Source organism: Chinchilla lanigera, unplaced genomic scaffold (assembly GCF_000276665.1).
Source record: "Chinchilla lanigera isolate Chin_1 unplaced genomic scaffold, ChiLan1.0 scaffold00029, whole genome shotgun sequence".
NCBI classification, from domain to species: Eukaryota; Metazoa; Chordata; class Mammalia; order Rodentia; family Chinchillidae; genus Chinchilla; species Chinchilla lanigera.
In genome coordinates, this window is record NW_004955430.1 from 4782661 (window position 1) to 4806240 (window position 23580).

General features: G+C 44.3%; 2 protein-coding genes across 4 annotated transcripts in view; one reads left to right on the forward strand and one right to left on the reverse strand.

The window, feature by feature from the left end:
- Positions 1-23580, forward strand: part of Cacna2d3 (calcium channel, voltage-dependent, alpha 2/delta subunit 3) — a gene marked incomplete at its 5' end in the record, with an annotated part of 848592 nt that overhangs the window by 691353 nt on the left and 133659 nt on the right.
- On the reverse strand, positions 1983-11658 carry Lrtm1 (leucine-rich repeats and transmembrane domains 1). Its single transcript, XM_005387378.2, has 3 exons — positions 11329-11658; positions 8001-8597; positions 1983-2609 (listed from the first exon to the last, which is right to left on the reverse strand). Exons 1-3 carry the CDS (start codon positions 11333-11335, stop codon positions 2173-2175), a joined length of 1041 nt encoding a protein of 346 aa, XP_005387435.1. The 5' UTR covers positions 11336-11658; the 3' UTR covers positions 1983-2172.

A 23580-nucleotide genomic window follows, 5' to 3' on the forward strand; every position in this document is an offset into this window, starting at 1 on the left:
TAGGTTCCCCCTCTCTTCTTGAGGTTTGTCCCTGGCTTCATAGTCCAGAACAATGGAAAGGAAGGATTTATCTGCCTGGAAAGGACTTGCTATTTCCTTAGAGCAGGATGCTGAGCCTTGCCCATTGAAGTGACCCACACGGCAGAGTGGGGAGGAGTGACTACACAACAGCAGGCCTTCCCTAGGATCTTTTAAAAATCTATCCTTTAATGTATTCTCATTTGTTTTAATATTCTGAAAAAACACCGTTCAAGTTTAAACTATTCCCCAAGAGAAACTCATTCAGCAAAACTGCTGCTTCCAAAAGATGGCCCATGTCCAGGGCTCACTATGGGCAGGTTCAGACTGCCTCTGTGATAGTTAGAGATGCACTGATCTGAGTCCTGCACAGTAGGGTGCAGTTCATCTGTTTCCCTGTGCCTTCATAATACCACTGGACAAGGCTAGGGCTACATCGGTCCATCCTATACACATGCAAACCTTCCATTCACATTCCAGCTAAGGTAGGGAATGCACTACTGATTTAGCATCCAAACCAATTTTTTTTACATGGCCTTAAGGAATGAATGTAGAGCCAGTATCCTGAATGGCAAATGTGCTTTATCCTTTGAACCAATTCCAATTGATTAGTTCTGGTTGCCTACAGTGCTGTCTTAAGGAACCATCTGTGGTGCATTGGGGCTCAGCTGGGAGGAGAGCTGGGATTGATTAGCAATGTCTGTCATGGCTGTGGAGGGACAGCTTGCCCTATACTTGCCATTTCCTACTTTTAACATGTCCTTAACACCTCTGTGCTCTTTTCCTGTGTAAAATAATTTGAATCCTAAGAAATGACTGTAAATATGAGTTGAGAGAGAACAGGTAAATGCCACTTTAAGAAAACCTAGCACGAGAAAATGCAAATTTACAAAACGTGTAAATCTGGAGTCAATTATTTCCATTACAGAAAGATTCCATGAAAGGTTCCTTTAAATAGCGAGCTCCCCTACTGCATTAAAATGATGATTCAATTTACAAAAATTCACTCTGCATGCAACTCTTCAGGACCATGTCCATGGACTAAGCAATCCACACCTGATTTTTTAGAGCCATGACCTAAATAACATTCAGGAAGGCTGCCACCACGTATCTCAAGTCTCCTGGTAATTCTCACTCTCCTCAGACTTCCTTCTCACTTCCTATCCCGGAGTGTTGAGTAGACAATCTGGGTGGTGATCAACAGTTGCTGGCTCCCACCCCAGCACGGCTGCATTTCATTAGCGGGCAAACTGATTTCTCCAGGCTTGTTTATGTGTGGGTGTGGTTGTACAAGGCTGTGCACTCCGTGCACTATGTGTGTAGATGCAGATACACAAAAGCCATTACCTCGCTTTCAGCGTAACCTAAATTCGTTCCTGCTGTGAGAGTTATAAATGGAAGGTTACAGTCGTTTGGTGGATATGGCTTTTGGTAATATCTGCCTCGAATTCTGGCTCCCCATCCTCTTTGTGTTTGCCTGAAAACTCTTTACCTTTGCATCAGAAAACTTCCCCAGACTCTGGGCCTGAGTTGCATTATCCAGACGTGGAACCCCCTCTTCCTCTGTGGCCTAGAAAGCCCCAAATGGTTTTCTGATTTAAAAAATTAAATATAACCTGACTCTTGTGGCAAGCTAGAAAATTCCCCACTAACAGGCGCTCCTATTAAATGTATGACATACACAACATCTGAAAGTATCACCAATCTAGCATGAACTTGAATTATAGAGGCATTCAATGCCCCTCAGGGAAGATCACCAGCCTCTTCTAGGCACTCAAACTTCGGTGGTTTTCCAGGGATCCTAAAGCTCCCAAGAATGTGGATTGGCTTGTGTGTTGGAATTCCTGTTCCTCTGCAAAGCAACTTAATCCCAGGAAGGGTACCTGCAAGAAATAGTATCTTCCCTTTCTCTGTGTATGGCATCCCCCACATGGAATCACAGTCATAACTTCTTGGACCAGGGTGCATCTCTATTTAATCTGTGGTATTTTAAAAATTTCAACATACATGTCTTCCCAGGAACATCATTTTAAAGACGCTTTTTTTTTTTTTTTTTTTTTTACCTTTTGGAAAAAGCAAAATGAGACAATGACAGGTGACACTCAGGCCTTTTGTCCAGCCTGTGATGCTCACTGCTCTTCGAGGTGCATGCTGTTAGGCTGGCAAGTTGTCAAACAGGTCTTTCCCTCCTGTCTTCCCAGACTCACTGGTTTGAGCCGAGGGTCGGCCGTGGTACTGGGCTGTGATGGCTGCGTAGGTGCAGCCGTAGATGGCAGCCGCCAGCATCATGAGGCACACAATGCCACACACAACCCCGGTGATCACAACAGTAGCCACGGCATGACGCAGGTTGGCAGGCCTTGGTTTGGGTTTGACCGCACACTCTGAGGTATCGTGCAGGCCCAGGATGTGGTCCTCAGGAGGCTTGCGAAGCTCCCCGTGTTCAGAGCTGTGCTGCGGAGCCTGGGCAGACACTAGCTCTGGAGGAGGAGGAGGAGGGCAGGGCTGGTACAGCTCGTGGGGGATTTTAAGGAGATCCTTCCCCCTCCAGGGGTCGGGTGACCCACAGACAATGCCGTCTGTTATTCCCCCTTTAAAAAATAAAAACAAAGGCTGATAACAGAGCCCGAATACAACTGATCTTCAGAATCCTCAGCCTGCAAAACTTATGCAGATGGCATTTATAAAGTACCTTTTTTGCTTTTCCAGGAGTCAAAGAATTTAACAACCACATTTTATGACTTCAGGATTTCTAAATTGGCTAAATGCTAAAAACGCCATCACACTAAATTGGCAATTACTTACGACCAAGAATTCATTAGAAGCCAAGTTACCTTTACCGTATACAGAAGCCAAGGGAAAACAGTGCAGAAGCGGACAGGGAGCACCGGGGGCTAACATGGAGGGTACCGTAGCCCCTTGTATTCCTGCTGCCCACTCCGTTAATGAGCCCTGCCAGGCCAGAAATCTTTTGTGCCAGATTCCAACCGGAAATCTAACAAAAGCGTAAAACAAATGTCCATTCTTGTGAACATTTGTTATGGGTTTCTTACAAAGACCCTATGTGTCTACTGACACTTTTCAGTGATGCCAAATGGAGAGGTGGAACAGTCTTTTGAGTGCTGTGTGTAACTGACAACTTGATCTCTTTGTTTAGTTGATGGGAGTAAGTGTAATTCATGCATCTCCTCAGGCCTCAAAACATTTACTACCTTGAATACCAAACTGTCTAATGAGTTATTGAATGCAGTTTCCATTCCTTGTAAGGTGACTGATTTCCTAAGGGGTATAGACTTCTGGTGTTTGGGGCAACTGGATACTCAGTGATTCTTCCTTTCTTAGAAAGAGCACTGGACTCAACTACTTCATTCTAGCCTCGTTTGGCAACTGACATATTATTTGACTTTGGGACATCACTGATGAAATGCTCTGCCATAAAACCATTATATTTGTATCAAATCTGATAATATGCAAATCACTGTTAGGTAAACCCTCATATTCTGCTCTGGTGAGTAATTCTTGTGCAAACTTACAGAAGTCACGAGTGGACAAATCAATACGCAAACCTAGCCCTCCGTATGCACCCCAGGTTTTCTCATTACAGTCAGTGACTCTCTACTTCCTCCTCTCTGGAATAACAGCCAGCAGAGTGAAGAGCCCTTTGACTGGCAGGACTTACCCATGACCTGTGGCCTGCTTTTCCTGGACTGCTATGAAAACCTCCTCCCAAATAGCTAAGAAGACTGACACCCACATGGACAAAATGACCCTGGGGATTTTTTGTTTTTTGTACTGGGGACCCAGGGTCTTTGCACTGAGCTACCTCCCCAGCTCATTTTATTTTTTATTTTAAGACCAGTTCTCACTAAGTTGCCCAGGCTGGGCTTGAACATAGGATCTTTTTGCCTCAGCCTCCCAGAGTGTTGGGATTATACTACACACAGTAGGCAAATTATGAAAATACACTAGGAAGAACACTCTATGGTCGTTACTTCAATGTGATTAGCACCTGCCATTTTATAGCACTTTAGAGTGGGGTATGCTTTCACATCCATTTTGTCTAAGTCTCTTGAGACAAGTCCTAAGTGCCCTTGTGAGTGAGATGTTATCGTGTGGCCCAGGCATACCAGGGATGGTGACTGTGGCAACATTCAACCCGTGCCCTTTATTCTGGCATCATTTAAAACTGAACCACTCACCACCAGAGTCTCTTGGGCCCCTCCTGGCTTCTTCAGCAGCTCTTCAGGCAGGGGTCTCAACTCTAAGGCAGAAAGGTAGAAAAGGCATTTCCCCCACTGTAGAACCAGTTTTTCATGAGGCCAGAGTTACAGGATGCCATCCAGCTGCGTGGAGGTTGGGGATATTGTCTCATGGACAATTGCATGCCTCTGCATCTGGCCATCTGAGCCTCTCTGGGGAAGTCCATTGCATGACAGAAAGCCAGAGAGACAGAAATAAAGCTTTGAGCAATAATGAAGATATCTAATCTGGCCACGCAGCACTGAGACTTCTACTAAGGGAAGAAGACTGCCTGCTGGAGCCTGGCAATTCCATCAATTTATTCCTAAACTGAGTGGTTCATTCAGTTACCCCAGGTCTAGTGTATTTCACCCATCCATGCTTCCTGCTCCTCAGTATTAGAGTGAAATCCACAGCCTTGGGACCCAGAGCCAAGGAAATAACACGGACTGGGTGCTGGGATATGGCAGAAAGGCAGAGATTGTTCCTCCCACCATCTCCATGGCCTCCTTTGCAGCTATGTCCTCAGCCAGGAGCTGCCTTTCAGCTCTCCTCCACTATCTCAGGGGCTCCACTATGTCCCCAGGGGCAAAAATCTGCTGATTGCAGCCTGAGGGTCCCACTCCCTTCTCCACTTGTGTAAGTTGACAGTGTCAGAAGCTTCCACTTGCCAAGCCTCTCTCTGACCCATCTGACCACTGATCTCATTTAATCTCTGTTTTAGAAGAAACTGAATTCTAATTTTGAGCCAGCAGGTTACTTGCTGTGTAACCCTGAAAAAAGTTCTATAACCATGCTGTGCCTTTGCTTGCACTTCTGGAAAGAACTGAGAGGGGGATCATAATGAAATTCACATCCCAGGATTGCTCAGAGGCTTGCATGGATAGACTAAGCCAAGCAGTGAGTGCAATACCCAGCCCGGAGTAAAGGTTTGATAAAGCCATCTAGGGCATGGAAAAGATTTGCTTCCTTATGAATAAAGAGGAATATTCATTACAGAATCTATGTGCATGTTTGTGCAGAGGAGATAATGTTATGTATTTACCAAAGCACATCTTTTTGCCCTTAGTCCTACAGGAAGACTAAATTTTCCCATTCTTTTTGGTCAGTTTGGGGCCATATGACTGGGCCACATGATTAAATGTTCTGGGCCATATGACTGGGTTTTGGCCAATGAAACCAACAAATGCCACTTCAAAGAGCACCAACATCCCCAGCACAATCCTCCATGGGCTTTATTCCCTTTTATGGTGACTGTAAGGGCCAAGTGGTGAATTGGTGACATCACCAGTGTCCCTGACTGACTCTCTGTAGTGAAGACCCGGTCCCCAATCCACTGGTTCCAACATGAGTAAACAAAAGCTTTTAATGCATATGTGATTGATATCTAGGGGTGTCATATCACTTAGCCTGTCCTAATATAATACCTCTATCATTTGTATTTGTTTATGAAGTTTTTAATTAACATCTGTTCCCTTATTTTGCCTTTACTCATTATGTTCATTATATATCTCCCATGTGTAGCATCTATTTGGGGAGGTTTTTCTAGCTATTTTGTGGCATCCAGATCTTGTTAGTCCAAATTAATTTTCCCTTCCTCTGAAGACTGACTGTAATCTCTGCTTTTGCACTGGACCACAAAGGAAGGGTGAATAGCATCACCCAAACCCGAGGACCAGAAAGGCCTTCCTTAATACTCTCACTTTAAATCTGGCCATACTACTTGGTGCTACTGAAAGATACTAATTTGCGCAAAGGCCACCAGCAAGTTTTTTGCCTGAGCAGGGAACCTTCAACCCATCCCACACTGCTTCTAATGTCTTAGCTTGGGAACTTTTTTCCTTTCAAGAAATGTTCTTTTTTGGTGAAGACTGTGTTATTATCTGGTTTATGTGTACAATTTAACCCAGAACACAATAGCTCAGGCTGCTTCATGTCCAGGCAGATTTGGTTTGGTTGACACCCTCCTCTCAGAAGAATCCCACATTATACATCTGCTGCTGTCATCCTCGAACTTGGCCTTGTGAACCTGAACACTGGCTGGTTAGTGCTCTACTATTTGCAATTACAGTGTTGAGAAGCTCCAAGATTCTATGTTGTATGTTTGCACTCATGCTGTACTCTAACCTACCTCCCTCTGAGAACCACTGCAACCATTCAGATGCCATTGATTCTCTAACTTATGTCTGTAGCTGTCATATCCTCCTGAGCCACAGGTTCAAGTATTTGACCAACAACTCAGCAGCTCCCCTTGTCTACGTGCCTGGCATCTCCAGTGAGCCCTAACTGAGCTCTGACTGAAGGCCCCCCTCACACTCTCCCTTTGCCCGCTCCCACTCCCCAGTCAGCCTGGCTGTTCCCCTAGCTGAAACTCCTCTGGAACTTTCCACCTCATTAGGATCAAATGCTGACGTCATAGCCTGCTCTGTGCTCTCTTACATCACCTGGCCCCTGGGGAACTTGACCCGCCTCGCCTCTCTCTCCTTTGCTGCCTTCTGCTATTCTAGCCCTCTCTTGTCCCTCACTGAACCAAGACACCTATTTAATCAGTCCCTTAGCACTCACTGTCCTCCCCACAAGCCCACCCAGTCATCTCTGGGCTCATCCCTCATTGTTTTGATTCTGCTCTTCCATGTCACCTCCCGGGAGAAGCCTTCCCTGTCCATCCTGTTTGCCCTCTCTACAGCTCTCCATCTCACCACTCTGCATACATCCCCGTCTTCTCCGCACTGCTGTATGAATGTGTAGCTTTACTCACAAACTTACTTAACATCTACTTCTGCTGGCCCCATGTAACCTTCATGATAGTAAGATTATCTTGCTCACTGCCCTTTTCTCAATGCCTAGAATAGTACCTGGCATATAGAAGGCACTCAAGTGTATAAATGAATGATGCTCAGACAAACACTGTGGGGTATGGAAAAGAACTCCGTGCTTCTTGTTGTCATCTATGCTTTCATCTTGGGTGAGCTGCTGAACTTCCTTGGGACCCTGTTTCCTATTGATTATAGAGGTTGCAAAGCTCTCAGATAGTAAGCACTGTTACCTTTACCAAACAGTCTCTATTACAACTATCCAACCTTGTCCTATAGTGCAAAGCAGCCACTTAGTATGTAGAAGAGATGCTGGATTCAGCTCTCAGTCGGTGGTTTTCTCACCCTTGGATGCTATCCAGAGCTCCTCATCTTTAATATTCTGAGCTTTTACACCTCAAGCATTTAGTTAAAGAAAGAGTAACTTCTCAGAAAGACCCTAATGCACCCAATTGCAATAACAATAGGCTTCACTAAAGCAGAAGGAATTGTCTGTGGGAAAAGTATTGCTGTCAGATAGGTAGGAGCAGACAAAGGGTAAAATGTCCCATAGAGTGACAGCCTTGCCCCCAGTTGCATCACACTTGAAAATTAAAGGTTAGTGTCCCTTTAGGGTTGAGCAGTTACTTAGGTGTCAATTGAAGTTCCTCTTTCTTAAGTGTGTACTTCCCAGATAAGTCACTTCAGGTTGTGTTACTCAGGCAAGTAGAAAGCTATCTCCCTGCATCAGATCTGTAGATGAATGTTAATACCTGCATTGAAATACGCTGTAATGACTCACATGTCTCTTTTGTCATATCTTGAAATGACATCAATATGAAAAAGCTTAAAGCTGCCCCTTGCACTTTCCTCTGCTGATGCAGAGAACACATGAGGTTCATCCTAGGCTAGTGACACACACATGGGGCTTTCCAAATAGACATTACTGACCTTCATAGATAAATTTCTCTAGCCAGAGTTTAAGACCAAGCAGGTGGCAATTGCATTTCCAGAGGTTGTTCTGGAGCAGTAACAGCCTCACCCTGGGCATGGATTCTAGGAGCTCACGGCTGAGATGCTGAAGCTGATTTTGTTGCACTGCAAATACAGTTAGATTCTCCCAGGGCTCTCCCAGGGACTGGGGTAGGTGGCTTATGTTGTTGGATGACAAATCCAGCTCCCGCAGCTGCGGGAGAAAATGGAAAAGTCTGCTTTCCAAGGAAAGCAGGGAGTTCTGGGTTAGATTTAAAACCTCCAAATGCTGAAGTCCGTGGAAAGCTTCCGGGGCCAGGTTTGAAAGGGAATTGTTGGACAGATTTAAGATCTTGAGCCGTGGCACTCTCCGAAATGCAAGAGCAGGAAGCTGGCATATCTGGTTATCTTGCAGGAGCAGTGTTAGTGTCTCAGGAGGCAGGTCGGGAGGGATTTCAGCCAGACCTTGGCGGCTGCAGTCTACAGAGTTTGAAGATGAGTGACAGAAGCACTTCTCTGGGCAGCCACAGGCCCCCTGCAGTAAGAAGATCATGCTTGAAAGCAACAGCAGCTCACCTAAGACAAACAGAAAGAACCTGGGATGGGAGCCAGTGTTTAAGGAAGGGGATAAGCATTTTTTCCCCTTTGAATTCATGGTAATATGATTCTGAGCCAGGTACCCTTCTCCATCCTGGAAGAAAAATTGTATCATTCACCTTTAGCAGAGTCAGGATGGACCGAGCACATCCCAGTGTGGATAATGGCTGCAGAGTCTGTGCTAACTATTGTCAGAGCCCCAGAAAAGATATTTTCTCAGTGCCTTGATAATCAAACAGTAGGACACTTAAGGACCTCAAACAGAACATTAAAAAAAAATCTCTCAGGGACAAATGCCCTTTGCAGGATACAGCTTAAATATGTGGGGCTGGCATACAGTTGAGTGACAGAGGATTGCAGATGTTCACAGTTATGCAAAGTGTGCTCAGAGGAGCACTGTACAAAGGAATTTTTTGTGATGATAGGAATGTTTTACATCTGCTGTCCAATGTGGGAGTCACTAGCCACATGCGGTTACTGAGCCCCTGAAATGTGACCACTGCAACCAAGGAACTGAATTTTTATTTGTATTTAATTTAAATTTAAAATACCACATGTGGCTAGTGGCTACTGTATCGGCTAGGACAGGTCTAAAGTGTTCCTACAAATTGATGTCCGTCTTCACAGGTATAATCCCAAAGATGTCTCTGCTTCTTTTTATTCAGGATATTTTTACAGTGCATAGAAGTATTAAGTATAATAGAATAAACATCAAAGCCGAGTATGGTGGTGCTCATCTGTAAGCCCAGAACTCTGGGAAGTTGAGGCAGGAAGATCGCAAATTGTGCCCAACCTGGATAATTTAGTGAGACCCTGTCTCGAAATATAAAAAAGGGTTGGAGATGGAGCTCGTGTGAAGGCCCTGGATTTGATCCCTAGTATGGAATAAACATTTGCATTCCTATAACAGTTGTGCCAGTCATCCACAGGTTATCATACACCCTTCCTCTTCTTTCTTTTTACTAAAATAAATAATGCGTTAGAAATACAGAAAACCTCCCTTTGATTAGTGCCAAGTCACCTCTTTTCTAACAAGAGTCCTCTGTTCCCATCACTACTGGTGTATTACTCCAGGGATGTTACAAACAATAGTATAAAGAACAGTAGTAGGTAACCATTTAAAGGTAAGGAAACTGAGGCACGGAGAGACAAACTCACTTGCCCAAGGTCACACATGTAGTAGAGCCATGATTTGATCCCAGACTGCTTCCAGAGTCTGTGAGAATTCTTATCTGCTGTGTTCCACTGCCTGTCAAATACTTACACACACACACACACACACACTCACACACACGCTTGTAGAATGGTTTGCAAGCATTCACATAAATATAATCATCGGCATGTCTCAATGTGGAATCTGTTTTATTCACTCAAAATTGATCTTGTGACATGGACACATAGAAAACTAATTTCTCCCTTTTGACTGCTATAGAGTATTCTGTGGTGAGACCATGTCAAATTTAATATTTTTTTGTTTCTTTGTTTTTTTTCTGGTACTGGGAATTGAACTCACGACCTTGCTGTTGCCAGGCAGGCGCTGTGCCGCTGAGCTAAATCCCCAGCCCCAAATTTAATACTTATTCACTGCCTGACTGAGGGGCACTTGGGCTGCTGTGGTTTTTTGTTTTCCCTTCATTACAGGCAGTGCTGTAAATACCAGTCTCTTTAAGAACTCCTTTGTTGTGGGAGTGTGGGAGAGGGTCCTGAAATCAAAAAGGGTCTCTTTGTAGGGCTCAGAGAGGGTGCCTGTTTTCATTTCTGTAGCTACTTCTAGATGTCTGTCCAAAGTTGTACATCACTCCCTTCTTTTTCCTTGAGAATTAAATTTCAAAATATGCCAAACATCTGTCAAGGGCATTTTGTTAAATTGGTAAAGGAATTCAGAAGGCCACACAATAATATTCAAAACTCAAAAGAATTATCTACTCATAAGATGCTGCTAAGAAAGGTCACTTGTTTGGTTTGGGACTTATGGGAAATACACAACATGGCTACCAAGGACCCTGAACCTGTTTGTTTTGTTCCTGAATTTTCTACTTGGGGTTCAGGCGGGTGCCATAGGGCCAGAGGACAGATGTATGAAAGAGGTGCTACTTGGATTATTTTTGTTTAAGCATGCCAAACATCATGGTTCCCTTTTCCTTTCCAAAACATAAAAGAGCAAGATCCTTGTTTTACTTCCTATAATTCTGCAAACAATCTAAATGACTCCTTTCAAAGCTAAAACACCTTCTCATTAGAAATAAACTGACACCCCTGACCATAGCTGTGGGGCTAGAGCATTAATTAGCTGCAGGAAATCAATTGTTAAACCAGAGAACATGTTCTCCACAGAATCTGCTAATCTATTAATGAAAGGCTTGTCTTTCTAAAACTAGGACTGGTTTATTCATTCTTTCTTTGGTTCCACCCCTACCCCAAAGGGAATAATATATGAACTCCGACTCCTAGCGCCATGTTTGTATGAAATGGCCCGTGACCTGCCAATTGCGTATCTGCATCACGGCTGCATACTTTCGTCTCCAGCCCCTTCCTCTACACCCAAAGTGGTAAAACCATAAATCTTCCCAAAGATATTTTTTACATCTGCCTGACCTTTTAAGAAAGACGACTTGAATATAGATTTCCCACTGACACATTTCTGAGGCAATCCCCTCCCTCTTTCAACCAGGGAACTCCTCTGAGGGGCGACAGAATCGATCGGGCTTACCTTTCATGGCTGAGTATCCCTGGGCTGCACACGTAGCCCACCCTTATTAGTTCACAGATCAGCGAACCAAGAGCATGGAAGCTTGGAGCCCAGCTTCTCATTCACTTTTCCTGAATCCTGCTTGTTCAGAAAACAGCAAAGTGTTCGGCAGACCAGTTATTTACGCAGCCTGTCCCCTTGTCTCCATCTGGCTGGGATTGCTTTCCAGAAGAGGATCATTTGATTGTGTCTCTTCTCTTTCTTAAAGTGTCATTCTCCCCTCCACCCCCGGCCCGCTCATCCCTGCTGTTCTCATTCAGATGGCGAGCCGCATAAAGAATGTTTGTCAGGCCTCGGTGAACAGCTGTAGCATTCAAACATGACCCCAGTGGCTCGGCCTTTTTGATTATTTAATCTGCTTGAAGTCCAGGGCACCAAAATAAAACAGGCTTCTTAATCCGGTCGTGGCTTCTGAATTCTGTTGACTTATTAACCATGCTGTGTCAACCTCATCGGGCTGGGGGATCCTCAGTCTGGGGGGCTAGCAACAGAGCCAGCAGAGTGTGTAATATGAGGACAAATTGGCTTGCTGGAGGCTGACATGGTTTCCACAGAGGGCTTTTTTGGTCATCGAAGGCTTATTCAGCCAACATCCGTGGGGATTAGCTGTGTTGACAGGGTCTTGATACCCTGAAATTCATAGCCATGGTTTCCTTTAGTGGACATCACAACCTCTTCTCCCTGGTGCCACAAATACTTCTCAGCTGCTTGCTTGCTCCCTGCCCCCTCCGTCCAGCTGAATTGACCTTTTGGTTAGCGTGAGCTTGGAAATACTTCTCCATCTTTCATCATCCCCGCAACGCTGAAGGTCTGGCCCTTTCCTCATTTTTCACGTATAAAATAATAAAGCTGCCCCCGTGAGTATCAGGCATCAGTGAACTGTGACTGTTCTCTAATTGAAGCTGCTGGGAACTTGCCCGCGAGGGATGGGAACCAGTGCTTTGAATGTGCAAATCCCCTGCCACTTCTTGAGGAGAGTTTCAGGGCTTGAAGCTGCCCTTCTCCAACACCCGCACATTCCCTGAGGGACTGCCTGTAAGGGAAAACCATGCTTTCACTGAGCCGGCCTGAAGAGAACCCCTGTTTCCAGGCAGTGTGAGTATGGGCTTGGGAATAAGCCGCCCCTGAATTGTGTTTGTCCACGGGGGACATCATCTCTAACATGAGGGTAGCAGTGCTTATTTCACAAGATTGTGCCCAGCGTTAAACAAAATAATGCCTGTAATGGCCTAGAGTGGTCCCGCCACAGCACTGAAGACCGAATCCAGGGCCTTGAGCTGTGAGGCAAGTATTCTACTACCGAGCTACATAGTCAGCCTCAGAGTCTCTTAATGAATGTCCACAAAAGTACGTTCCTGGGCTTCTTTTTTTTTTGGTACCAGGAATCGAACTCACAACCTTGCACTTGCCAGGCAGGTGCTGTGCTGCTGAGCTATATCCCCAACTTGTTCCTGGACTTCTGAGCTGCTTGTATTGGAAGATTACAGTGACTTGAGGTATGGGCACATAGCAGGCCTCCTGAGAAAAGGATGGGGTGTTGACCTTTCTCAAGGGGACCTTTTTCTCCTTTGACCAAGCCCCTCTCCACACAAGACCAAGTATTTATCCTGCCGCTTCCTGAAAGCCCGCTTACCTGGCCTGCCTTCTGTTGCAACTCTCTCCACAGCACTTTTTGAGTATCACAGATACAAAGGGGAAAAGCCAGGTCCAGGTAACAAAGTAGGTCAGGTGATGAAAAGCCATTTACTTTAACGATGACGACTCCTTCTTTCCTTCCTTTCTCCTTGCCTTTCCATCTGTGGAGCTGTTTTCAGGTACACACAATTTCATAATAACATTTCCTTGTCATACATGACCTTCAGTGGCCCACCTGTAACACAGTTACAGACATTCCTTGTGTAATGAGTTCTTTTCTTGGGACTGAGTTGTTAAATGAAATCATTGCTAAGTGAGGCATTGTGTATAGTATGTACATGACAATATTCAGAACAAAGAAATGGTCAAAGGAAACTCCAGCTTAAGGACTTTGCTTTTATTTGCATTACTAACTCTTATGTGCAGTAACGGAAGAAAACTACAGTACTGAGCAAAACTACAGCACTGCACTGTACGGTACAATCAGAAAATAAAAACCAGTGCTATACTGTAGATGAAGCCACCTTAAAACCGCACTGCTACTCACATTTCTGCATTGCAAGTCTGAAGGGAGGTCATACACCCAAGTGGCAGGTGATGAGTCTAAACAGTTGTTAACCAAATAGGTCATTGTACGATGGATATCTGCATTAGTCACCCTAACATAACGAACACCTGTGAATTTAAATGTGCCTTTATGCACTCAGGTGTGACCTATCTACCTGTAAGCCTCTGTTTTGAAGGAGTCAGAAAATACTTTGTGTGCGTGTGAGGGGCCAAACAGCTCTGCTGTTGTAGCGTTAAAGAGAAAAAAAAAGATAATGTTGTATGAAAGTATGTGCTTGTGTTCAAATATAATTTATTTACAAAAAAAGGTGGAGAGCTGCATTGGCCACAGGCTGTGGCTTGCAAAGCATGTCCTATCCAGCCTCCAGCCACTCCTTCAGTACTCTGCCACCCCTCCTCTCCCATACCTCCACCAGCTCCCATGCCCCAGCCAGACATACCCACTATCCTGGTTCATCCTGTCAAGTGACAGGGCTGGGTGCGATGATCTTTAGGGCCCACTTACAACTAAAGCCTTGTCATTCTGGCTGGAAAGCCTGAGTAGGTTTGAAAGGCGCCCTGTGCACGCACTTGGGGATTTGAACAGACAGAGAATTTGAGTGACTGTCTCTTTGAGTTCTAGGGTGGTGTGTAACTGTGTCTTTCAGGGCCCTATGAGGATACAAGTCTCTTGGACTCAGAGGCCTGAAAAATATAAATCCATTAACAACATGACTGGGGATGGGAGGCCAGGACACCTGCAGGGAGTTGCAGGGATCAAAAACACCGTCCTCTGCAGATGGGCTGTGTAGCTCAATGAGGAAGTGCACTTTTGTGTTGCATTTATCCTAACACCAGTTGGTCTTGGGCAAATCACAAGCTCTGCTAGGCCAGCTTCCTGTCTGCAGGATGTAGGAATACCTACTTCCTAGGGAACAGTGAGCATGATATGCTGTTTGTTAAGTTTGATCTACCAGGTCTGGTAGATCAAAAGTGGTATCTCCTCTTAGCAGTTTGCTGTCCTAAATCTCAAAGAATCTGAGCTGATGCAAACACCCTGGGAGCACACAGAGGACACCCACAGTGGACGGGTTCCTGGGAGTAGCTGCTTATTGCCCCAAGGGGTTCTTTGGTTCTGTTTGTTCCTGCTGATTCTAAGGCAGTTAAAAGATGGGCAGCACACACTTAGGCTGGAAGGCTCCAGGAGACACTGAAGGACTTTGCATGGATGTAGAGGCTGATTGATCTATTCCATCTGACCTCAGCCTGGAGAACAAAGAGAGTGCGTGACCTGCATGCTAATGCCTGGAGCTCCTTCCCTCCCTCCCTTGGCAAGCCAGATCTAAGAGGTGGCACGAAAACTGTGTGTGCAGAGTAATGCAAGAGAAATGTTGAGTGTCAGCTCAGGCCAGACCTGCTCCCTAGAGGGGAGGCCTACGTGGGACAGGCTCCTGGCACCAAGACTTAGTAGGACCCCGGTTTCTCACATGGGAACTGATTTTAGATTCACCCTCAGAGTACTTTGTCACAGGGAGTTTTCAAGAATTTTCTACCTTCCAAGACTTACTCTTGCCCTTGTTAAGTCAGAATATTTCCTAATATAAATCAATCTAGTTAAAATTTCATTGTCTTTAAAAAAAAATCAGCCACTATTATTAACCTTTTAAAATAGAGGATGTCTTGAAATCCAGCTGTTTCTTCCAGGCACTATTATACATCTAGTTAAAAAAGAGTAGGTTAGTACTAAATATACCCATGGGGGAGGAGATTCATAATAAATTGTTCAGTGAAATCAAGCAATTTCAGCTCAAAAGTATGTCATATAACTGTATTCGTGTGGCAAAAAAAATCACTACAGTTGGTGAAATTAGCCCTTCCAGTGTGTGTTGGTTTGTCTCAAGATGGAATAAGCAGGGAAGGGAATCACCAAACTGGTAATACTGACTATTTGACAGGGGTGGGAGGGAGAAAGGAAAATTAACTTTTTCTCTTTATACCTCTGCACATATTTAACTCACTACCACAAGCATGAGTTATATCTGTAATTACAGATCCACCAAGGAGAACTGACTTTTAAGTAGCAAGTAGGGCCACTTTCATTTACTGAAATACTGAGGTGGCATGTCCTCTAGGCACAGGCTGAGTCGTGTGTGCACAGGTAGTGCCTAGAGGTGGCCTCGGCTCACTCTGAGATTAGGCCCAAAGGTGACATCCATCTGTATGTTGATGAGACCTTATTATGAATGGGAGCATTTCTCCCAGTTCTACAATCTGCTTGGGTACCATCATGGCAAAGCGCTCTTCTGTCTCTGTCAGCAGGCAGCCCATCCAGGGCACGTGCTATGGTGACCTGATGCCAGAGAAGGGGATAGGGCAGCTGGAACCAGCAAGAGCTGCAGCCCAGGAGGGCAGGGAGGAGACCCTACTTAGCAAACGAACTTGGAATATATTTTTTAAAGAAATCCTACCAATCATTTATTACATGCAATAGGGCAGATATTGCTATGGATATATATTAAAGCCATGCTAGCTGTTGTAACAATAAACCCTCAAACCCTGGTGACTTAATACAAATAGTATATTTATTGCTCTTATCTGGTTGACAAGGCAGTGGGCTCCATACAGTCATTCAGAGACCAAGGCTCCTTCTCTCTGGTGACTGAACTCTCCTTTTGTCTCTGAGTTCTCTTCATCATTTAGCTGATGAGTGAAGAAAATGAAGAGGAGGCATAGGACGGGCCTGGAAAAGAAGCTTATACTTTTGTTCATATTCCATTGGCCAGGGTAAAATCACATGACCATATCTAGCAGCAAAGGAGTCTGGGAAATATAGTCTAACTGTGTGACTGGAAAGAAGAAACATAGCTATTGGAAATCATTAGCAGTTTCTACTCCCATATTTTATTTGCATTACCTCACTTAAAGGTGACAACTGTCTAGACTAAAATTCAGATAACCTTTTACTTCTGCCCATAGTTTCTACACAGTAAATTTATTATATAAATGTTGAACAAATGAATGTGTAAGGGTGTTACTATTATTTTCCTTATAGATGACAAAACTCAGGCATAGAGAAATTAAGTACAAGGATTGAGAATACCCATAGTGATATAATAGTAAAGTGACCTGTAGTTTTCTTTATTTTATGCCTTAGGGGTTTTTTCAATACCATTCATTCTTTTGACAGTAAGTTGCAAATTTAATAATCTGCAGACTCAGACTCATAAGATGAGGACAGTTTCCTTTTGAGCTAATGAGCAGAGAATCAAGGCTGCCATATGGTTCCTGTAGTGGCAAGGTGGAAAGGGTATGTTCACCTTATTTTCACCAGCTCTGTGGATAAGGCAAAAATGCAGATTCAAGGAATACCAAGAATCATTCAGCTTAAACTTCTTTTAGCAGACCTCAAATTGTCTGAGAAGTTAGTGGATGAGAGGAACAAAAATAAAATTAGTGGTGTGCTGGGAATGGAGCGCATGCCTCTATCCTCCCTAAAACTAAAGACGGCAATCTTTGCAGCTGCTTTTCGGCATCCACTTGTTCATAGGGCCCACAGCTGAGCTCATTGCTGGGGAACTAAGAACCGAAGCACACTGGCTTTTGACCTTCAGAGAGCTTGTCCGTTTCAGGGTGCTAGTTAGCAAACTTTATTTCTTACATCAGAGTTGATATTGATCCTCTGAAACTTGCCATCCATGAGACATTTCAATGACTTTCCTTACACCTTCCAACTCCCGAGGGAAGCAACTCTCAAAATACCAACTCTGTATGGTAGAAGAGGCCAAATGGATACATTTATTGGGGTGAGGTGGGGGCAAGACTGGATCCGTCCTCCCAGTACTTTCAGGTTAGAGAAAACAGACTTTCCAACTCGGTATCTTCCCAACCACAGTGTGCAGCACTTTTCCTGTACATAAGATAGACGTGAAGGTAAAAATGGATTTCAGATAAATATGCTTAAAGGTAATTAGTGAGCTCATGTGGCTAGAGCAGTAAACACAGACAGATGCTGGTGGCCGAAACCTAATGAAAGCAACAAAAGGATCAAGAAACATAGCAGTTTGAGGCCAGCCAAAGCCTCATGCTGACACGTTGTTTTACTTAGATCTTTTGATTGGCTACTTTTTTGTCTACCCCATGGATATAAAGTGGAATCACGTTCATATTTGGTTGTTTACGCATGTTACACATAAAGTGAGTGTTTATGTAGTTCCTGTTGAATTTTTATTGCTTTTGTACTTTTATTATAACACGACAGTCCTGTTTCTGTGATAGATTACCATGTGTGTTTCATATTTTTAAGTTATAGCCTGCCGTATGTAAATTGAGATGCAATAATGAAGCTGTCTTGCTTTTATTCTCTCGAAGATTTACTCTGTATTAGCTCTTTGATACACATACCTTGCAAATGTTTTGGAGAACACAGTTCTGTCAAGGGGGACTTTCATTGTAGCCCACCAACTATACATCCTGACTTTAGGGGCACCCTTTTTGTTCCAGCTTCGTCTATCTTACTATCTCATTTCAGAATAGTATCCCTGTTAAAAAATATAGAATCTGGAGAGAAACCATCGAGGCCCAAATGCTGCTTCCAACATTTACAGGCTGTGTGATGCTGAGTTGTATATCTTTCCCAGTCTTCAGTCTTGTCCCCAGATCCCAACTTGTACATTGGTGGGAAGGATCAAGTTAATTTTTTTAATGTCAGCATCTCAACCAAACATATCTTTGAGTGTAGAGACATACATTAGCTAGTGTCTTCTTTATGATTGTGTCTGTGTCAGCTAGGCACTGGAACTGTGTCTACTTGTACTAATAGGCTTGGAACAAAAAAAGCAAGTTCAAGGCAAAGGAGCATTTTGCCTATGGACCGAGTTCCCTGTCTTTTCAGAATATACAGCATGTGTGTATCTACGTTTGCCTGGAACCAATTGAATTTGTGCTCAGTGAATGTGTGCTCCACGTATCTCTGTATGTCATCAAAATAGTTCCACAAACAAAGGGAAATTTATTGTTGGTGTCTTGGAGCTAAAACCTTCACATGAGACTTTTTTTTAGCCAAAGTAAGTTCCAGCCTTATCTTTGCTTCAGCTTCGCTCAGGTTAATAACAGGCAGCTTCCCATTCTGATGCATTCGTGATGTACTTACCCTTTTATTTAATTCAGGAATCCCATATTGGTCCCCTTCCCTGGGCTGTGCAGGGATCAGGTAAGGTTTCCTTGCTGTGTCTCCTAGTCATCTGACATTGGTAAGAGGCCCTGTTTCCACATCCCTGCATAATTAGAAGAAGCATGTAATCATCTCCCCGGAAGCCTTTGGCTTTCATCATGAAGCAGGACTGTCAGCGTTTGGAGCTTGATAGGAGTGGAAACACTTGTGTTCAACAGGCAGGCTTCTTCAGGTATTGTCAGCATTTCATTTGTGACTCTAATGAGAGCCAAGGAGAAAATAAACTCACACTTCCGTGCCCATGTTTGTAACTCTCGTCTATGGCCTCTAATTGCTCCTACCTAGAAGGTGTTGGGAATGCAGCCTATGTGATGAAGGTCTCAGATGGTTAGATCTTCTGAGCTATACCTAAGAATGAGCAGTCTAGGTATTTACTTCTTAGAGATTGGCATGTCTCTACTTATTCATGCTTCACATGTCTCCTCAAGGCAAAAATAACCTTATGTAAAAAGCAAGCGTACCAGGGAAATTTTCATTCTCGACACTTTTGGTATGTTATTTCCTTGTTAAAGAAGCATCTTGAGTACTCCCTCACCTGCTAGACTCTGTTTGGGGATATATGGAAGATATATCAAGATATAACAAGACACAGCAAAATAAAAGGACCTACAGCCCAGATGGCCAGTGGCCACTGAAGGCAGACATTCATGTCACGTCTGCACAAATCCAGGATGTACGGTAGAGAGTGAAGGTATGTGCATTCTAAGAATAGGATGGGGAATTTGCAGTGTGAGGGAGGGGCAAGCATCCCTATAGATATGAAAACCTGGTTGGAATCTGAAGCAGACTTAGAATTTACTGCAGGAAGAAAAAGGGACAAAGGTCAGTCCAAGTAAAAGACAGGGTATGTGTTAGGCTGAGAGGATAGAAAGGAGGTACAGTGTGGGGTGGCTACTAGAAAGCCACTATGGTCATACCACAGAGGGTGAGGGAAATGCCAGGCAAGCATAGGAAAAGGAGAGGAACCTTATTTCAAGCTGTCCACCTGTGTGCCCCATATCCTTCTACTTTATCATAAATACTACAGAACTTCTCCTCTTGCACATACTTCTGCATGAATGCTGCTGCCTGGTGTTTGGGTCAGGGATAGAGCCCTGCAGGCCACTTTGGGAGGAGGCATCACTTTGGTGGTATATTTGGCGGCTTCACAACTAGGAAGATACCCCTCGCCGTCGTTTGGATCCTTCTTGGAAGACGTAGAGAGGATAGTGATTTTGCAAGCCTTACAAAATCTCAGTGCACGTTTATCAAATCCTGAGCTGTTACCTGCAACTTGTGTGGGCAGCAGAATAGAGGAGTTACCCTAGCACCAGAGTCCAGCGTGGCCAAAAGGAGCCATCCCTGCTGAGCCCTGGGGCTGCAACAATGGACAGAACTTTCCATCCCACGAGGCCCTGCATGTGCTAATGTGGATGTGATATCCAAAGAGCAAGGCTGGGAGACTAGGGTTAGTGCTGCACAACGACCTGCTTTGTGGGCCCATCAGGGCCTTGCTCAGCAGCGAGCTATGGCCTCAGAATCCTTTCCAGGGCAGGAGCTTGAGGCAGACAAAATTAGACAGCTGCAGGAACCAAGCTAACACAATTCTAATGGCCATTTCTGAATTCAGACCTTACCATTTGCAGATTTGACCAGCCTAAGTTCCCCAAAAGTCTGTAATACAAAGGCAAGTGGCACATTGCTGAGGGAAGCATTTGGATCAAGCCCGAGGAACTAACTGACTGAGCGTATTTTCATCATCACTGAAATTGCTGCATGTAAATTTGCTGTCTTCTCATCTCCTCATGAATGTGTGATGATTTTTCTACAGTGAAAATAAACACGTTAATTCTTTATTTTTTTAAAATGGCCTTGAAGTGAGAGACAAAACTTGAGGGTATATTGAAACAGAAGTTGTGGTCTATGCATTTGCACAGGAAATCTATTGCTTGCATTAGAAATACAATTCCAGGAAAGTCTCTGTGGCCCAGGCATTCTGTGTTTTTCAGTTGGGGCTTCTGGATGACCCCTGTGACTGCTGAGGGTTTGCTGTGGGCTGTGGGTCACCCTTGAGGCCCATGTGTGCTATGTTACGGAAGCCCTCCAGCCCGTGTCCACTGGCCTAAGAAGTGAAGAACCCAGAACTGACGAAGACAATCCAAAAGAGTAACAAATATTAGGCAGGAAACTAGGTACCATGAGCTCCACTTGGGGTGATGAGGCACTGTTATTAGCAGCTTGTTCTTTGTTTAATTCTTCCTCCGTCAGAATTTTGATGGGCTTTGACCGACGCAGCTGAGTCCCTAAATTCTCCGGGGTGAATTACAACACCTAAGACTCATAGTTCACTTCGAGGGTGTCAGATACAGGGGACTTTACCTGGAAACCCCCATGTCACTTCTCTCCTTGCCAGGGACCAACCGTTATCTTCTGCATCTTGCTGAGGAAAACAGACCCAGCCGGGTTCACTGCTTTGCCCAAGATCTCCCTTTCGTGGGCAGGTCGAGCTGGGAATTGAATTCAGATTCAAATTCTACCTGATTTCAAAGGCTTTGAACTACTATAGTCTGTTACTTCATTTTCCCCAGTCCCTTCCTTCGCTTTGGGGAAAAGTGAAAAATAGTCTGAAAGGGAATTGTGAGGCAGATGAAGCAGAGTTGGTGGAAATAATCCCCCCCTGAGCAGGGAGATGTCCACCCTTGCCAGCTTCCTCTGGCTCTGGGACCCAGGAGGAGGGAGGAGAGTGGCTGTCCCTCTGCCTGGCCACCGGGGGAGGACAGCATTCTGAGGCCAGGAGGGAAGAAAGCGGGGCATTTAGTGCAGAACATTAGCAGTAGTCTGGGCCATCCCCCAGAATGGTGCTATCAGTCAGATCTCGGACACATTTGTCATGCCTGCTCCCCTGTTCAAAACCTGCCCCTGGAGGCCCGCCCTGCCTTCATCATGGCTGGGCAGGAAGGAGAAATGTCCCTTTGATCTATAGCACAGTAGCGGGAGATGCAAGGCATTCCATGGATCTTGTGCTCCCCTTCCCCCCATGACTGTTTGGACAACCACAGGAACAAAGCCCCATAGGCACGTTTGCTTTGGAGCATCCAGACTTCAACAGAGCATGCCTTGGAAGACAGAGGAAGTGGAGGAGCCGCTCCCTTCACACTGAGGAATCTGAGGTCCTCGTTTAGTAGGAAGGATGTCAGCACTCAGATTCGAGCAGACAAGCATCTCAGAAAGAGGGACAGAAGCTGGGAAGGATGGAGCAGGCCCTGCAGCCATCCCACTGGACAGCACACTCTGTGGCCAAGAAGGATCCATGCTCCATCCACATAGGTTTCCAGTCTCCACTCATCACCCCGCGCGCAATGAAAGGCATTGCCTAGAAATGGATGAGATATCACTATCTCAACATAACTTTTGAGATATGTTCATAATTTCTAAAGTAAGACAAGTAGCTCTGGGGAGATAGTGCCTGTTTTCTACTTATCTTCCTCTGGAAAGGAAAGTTTTTGAGTTCAGTAATTCTGAATAGAGAATGTATGTCTTTTAAAAATATATTCCGCTTCCCTGTAGTATAGTATACTTTGATGTATTAAAACACAGCTCTCCCCACTCAAATTACTGCCTCAATGCCTCATGCTGTAAAATTAAACTGTTCCTTGCTGATATTTTATTAAGCTCCACCAGCATTTCAGACCCAGACATCTCACAGAGCTTCAGGCCATATGTTTTATATGCTGTCAGGGTGAACTCTGACATTAGTCTGTAAGCCCCTTCCCCCATGGCTCTATATAATGCAGTATTTTCCGAAACTCTGCTTACGGCTGTTCTGAAAATGTTAATGCTTAGAAATAAATGTCTCTGTTCGTGTGAATGCGGATGCTTAGAAAGACCCAAAACAAACAATCAAAAAGATTGCTTTATGAAAAGTCCTGCTTCCCTGGACATCACTCTTGCACTTATCCTTGTGCTTGATATTCTGGAGATGTTTTTTTAAGTGGAGGAGGGCTTTCTTTCGGTGGAATTTTTCTGAAAGCCGTATGCAAAAAAAGGGCATATGTTTATGCAGAGTGATTTTACCTCTTCAGCAGGAGCCAAAGGTACCTATATGTTTGCGTTTTAAGAAATAAACGGATACAGCCCTAAATGCCGATCCTCTTAACAAGACTAACTTTGTCATTTAATAAGAGAGATTATTTCGTAGATTTAAAACTAGTTAACACATTTAATACTTGATAAGACAAGGCAATCCTCATACGTTTCCTGTTCTCCAGTGATTAAAGCAAATCGAATGCTGATCTAGGGGAGGTTTTCCATGGTACGAGTAATGCTGTGAATGTTTCTCCTGGTAATGCAATTAGGAAATATTGGCCCCAGTTAATGTAACTTAAACAAAACATGTTGTCCTCGTCAAACTTGTTCAAGTTGTTAAACAGGCAAGGCCTTGTCCAAAAAGTTAAAAAACAGGGCATATAGTGTTTCCATGGAAACTCTGTTAAAATACTGATTTGTGGATATGATCATAATCAGCCCCATAATCTAATATGACTGAATTAAATGAAAAAGAATCTCAGTTATGAAGTAAGCCCCCTGTGTAAGAGTATTCTTACACATGCAGAAAACATATGGTTCCTGACGGACACTACTTTCAAACTACTTATTGGCACAGGGAGAGAGCTTTGATACTCCAGTTTTGTCTGTTATTTTTCCCCCCCTGGCATTCATTGTTCCTCATTTTCACAATGCTGGGATTATGTGGGGGAGCAGTAAATAAAGTCTTGATGACTTTTGGGTTTTTCAGTATCTATCCTTGCTCTCCCCTGACACAG

Coding starts and splice junctions, on each gene's coding strand:
- Lrtm1 (XM_005387378.2), bottom strand. Junction 2,610..8,000: donor AGAGAAATTTATCTATGAAG/GTCAGTAATGTC, acceptor TATTTTTTAAAG/GGGGAATAACAGACGGCATT.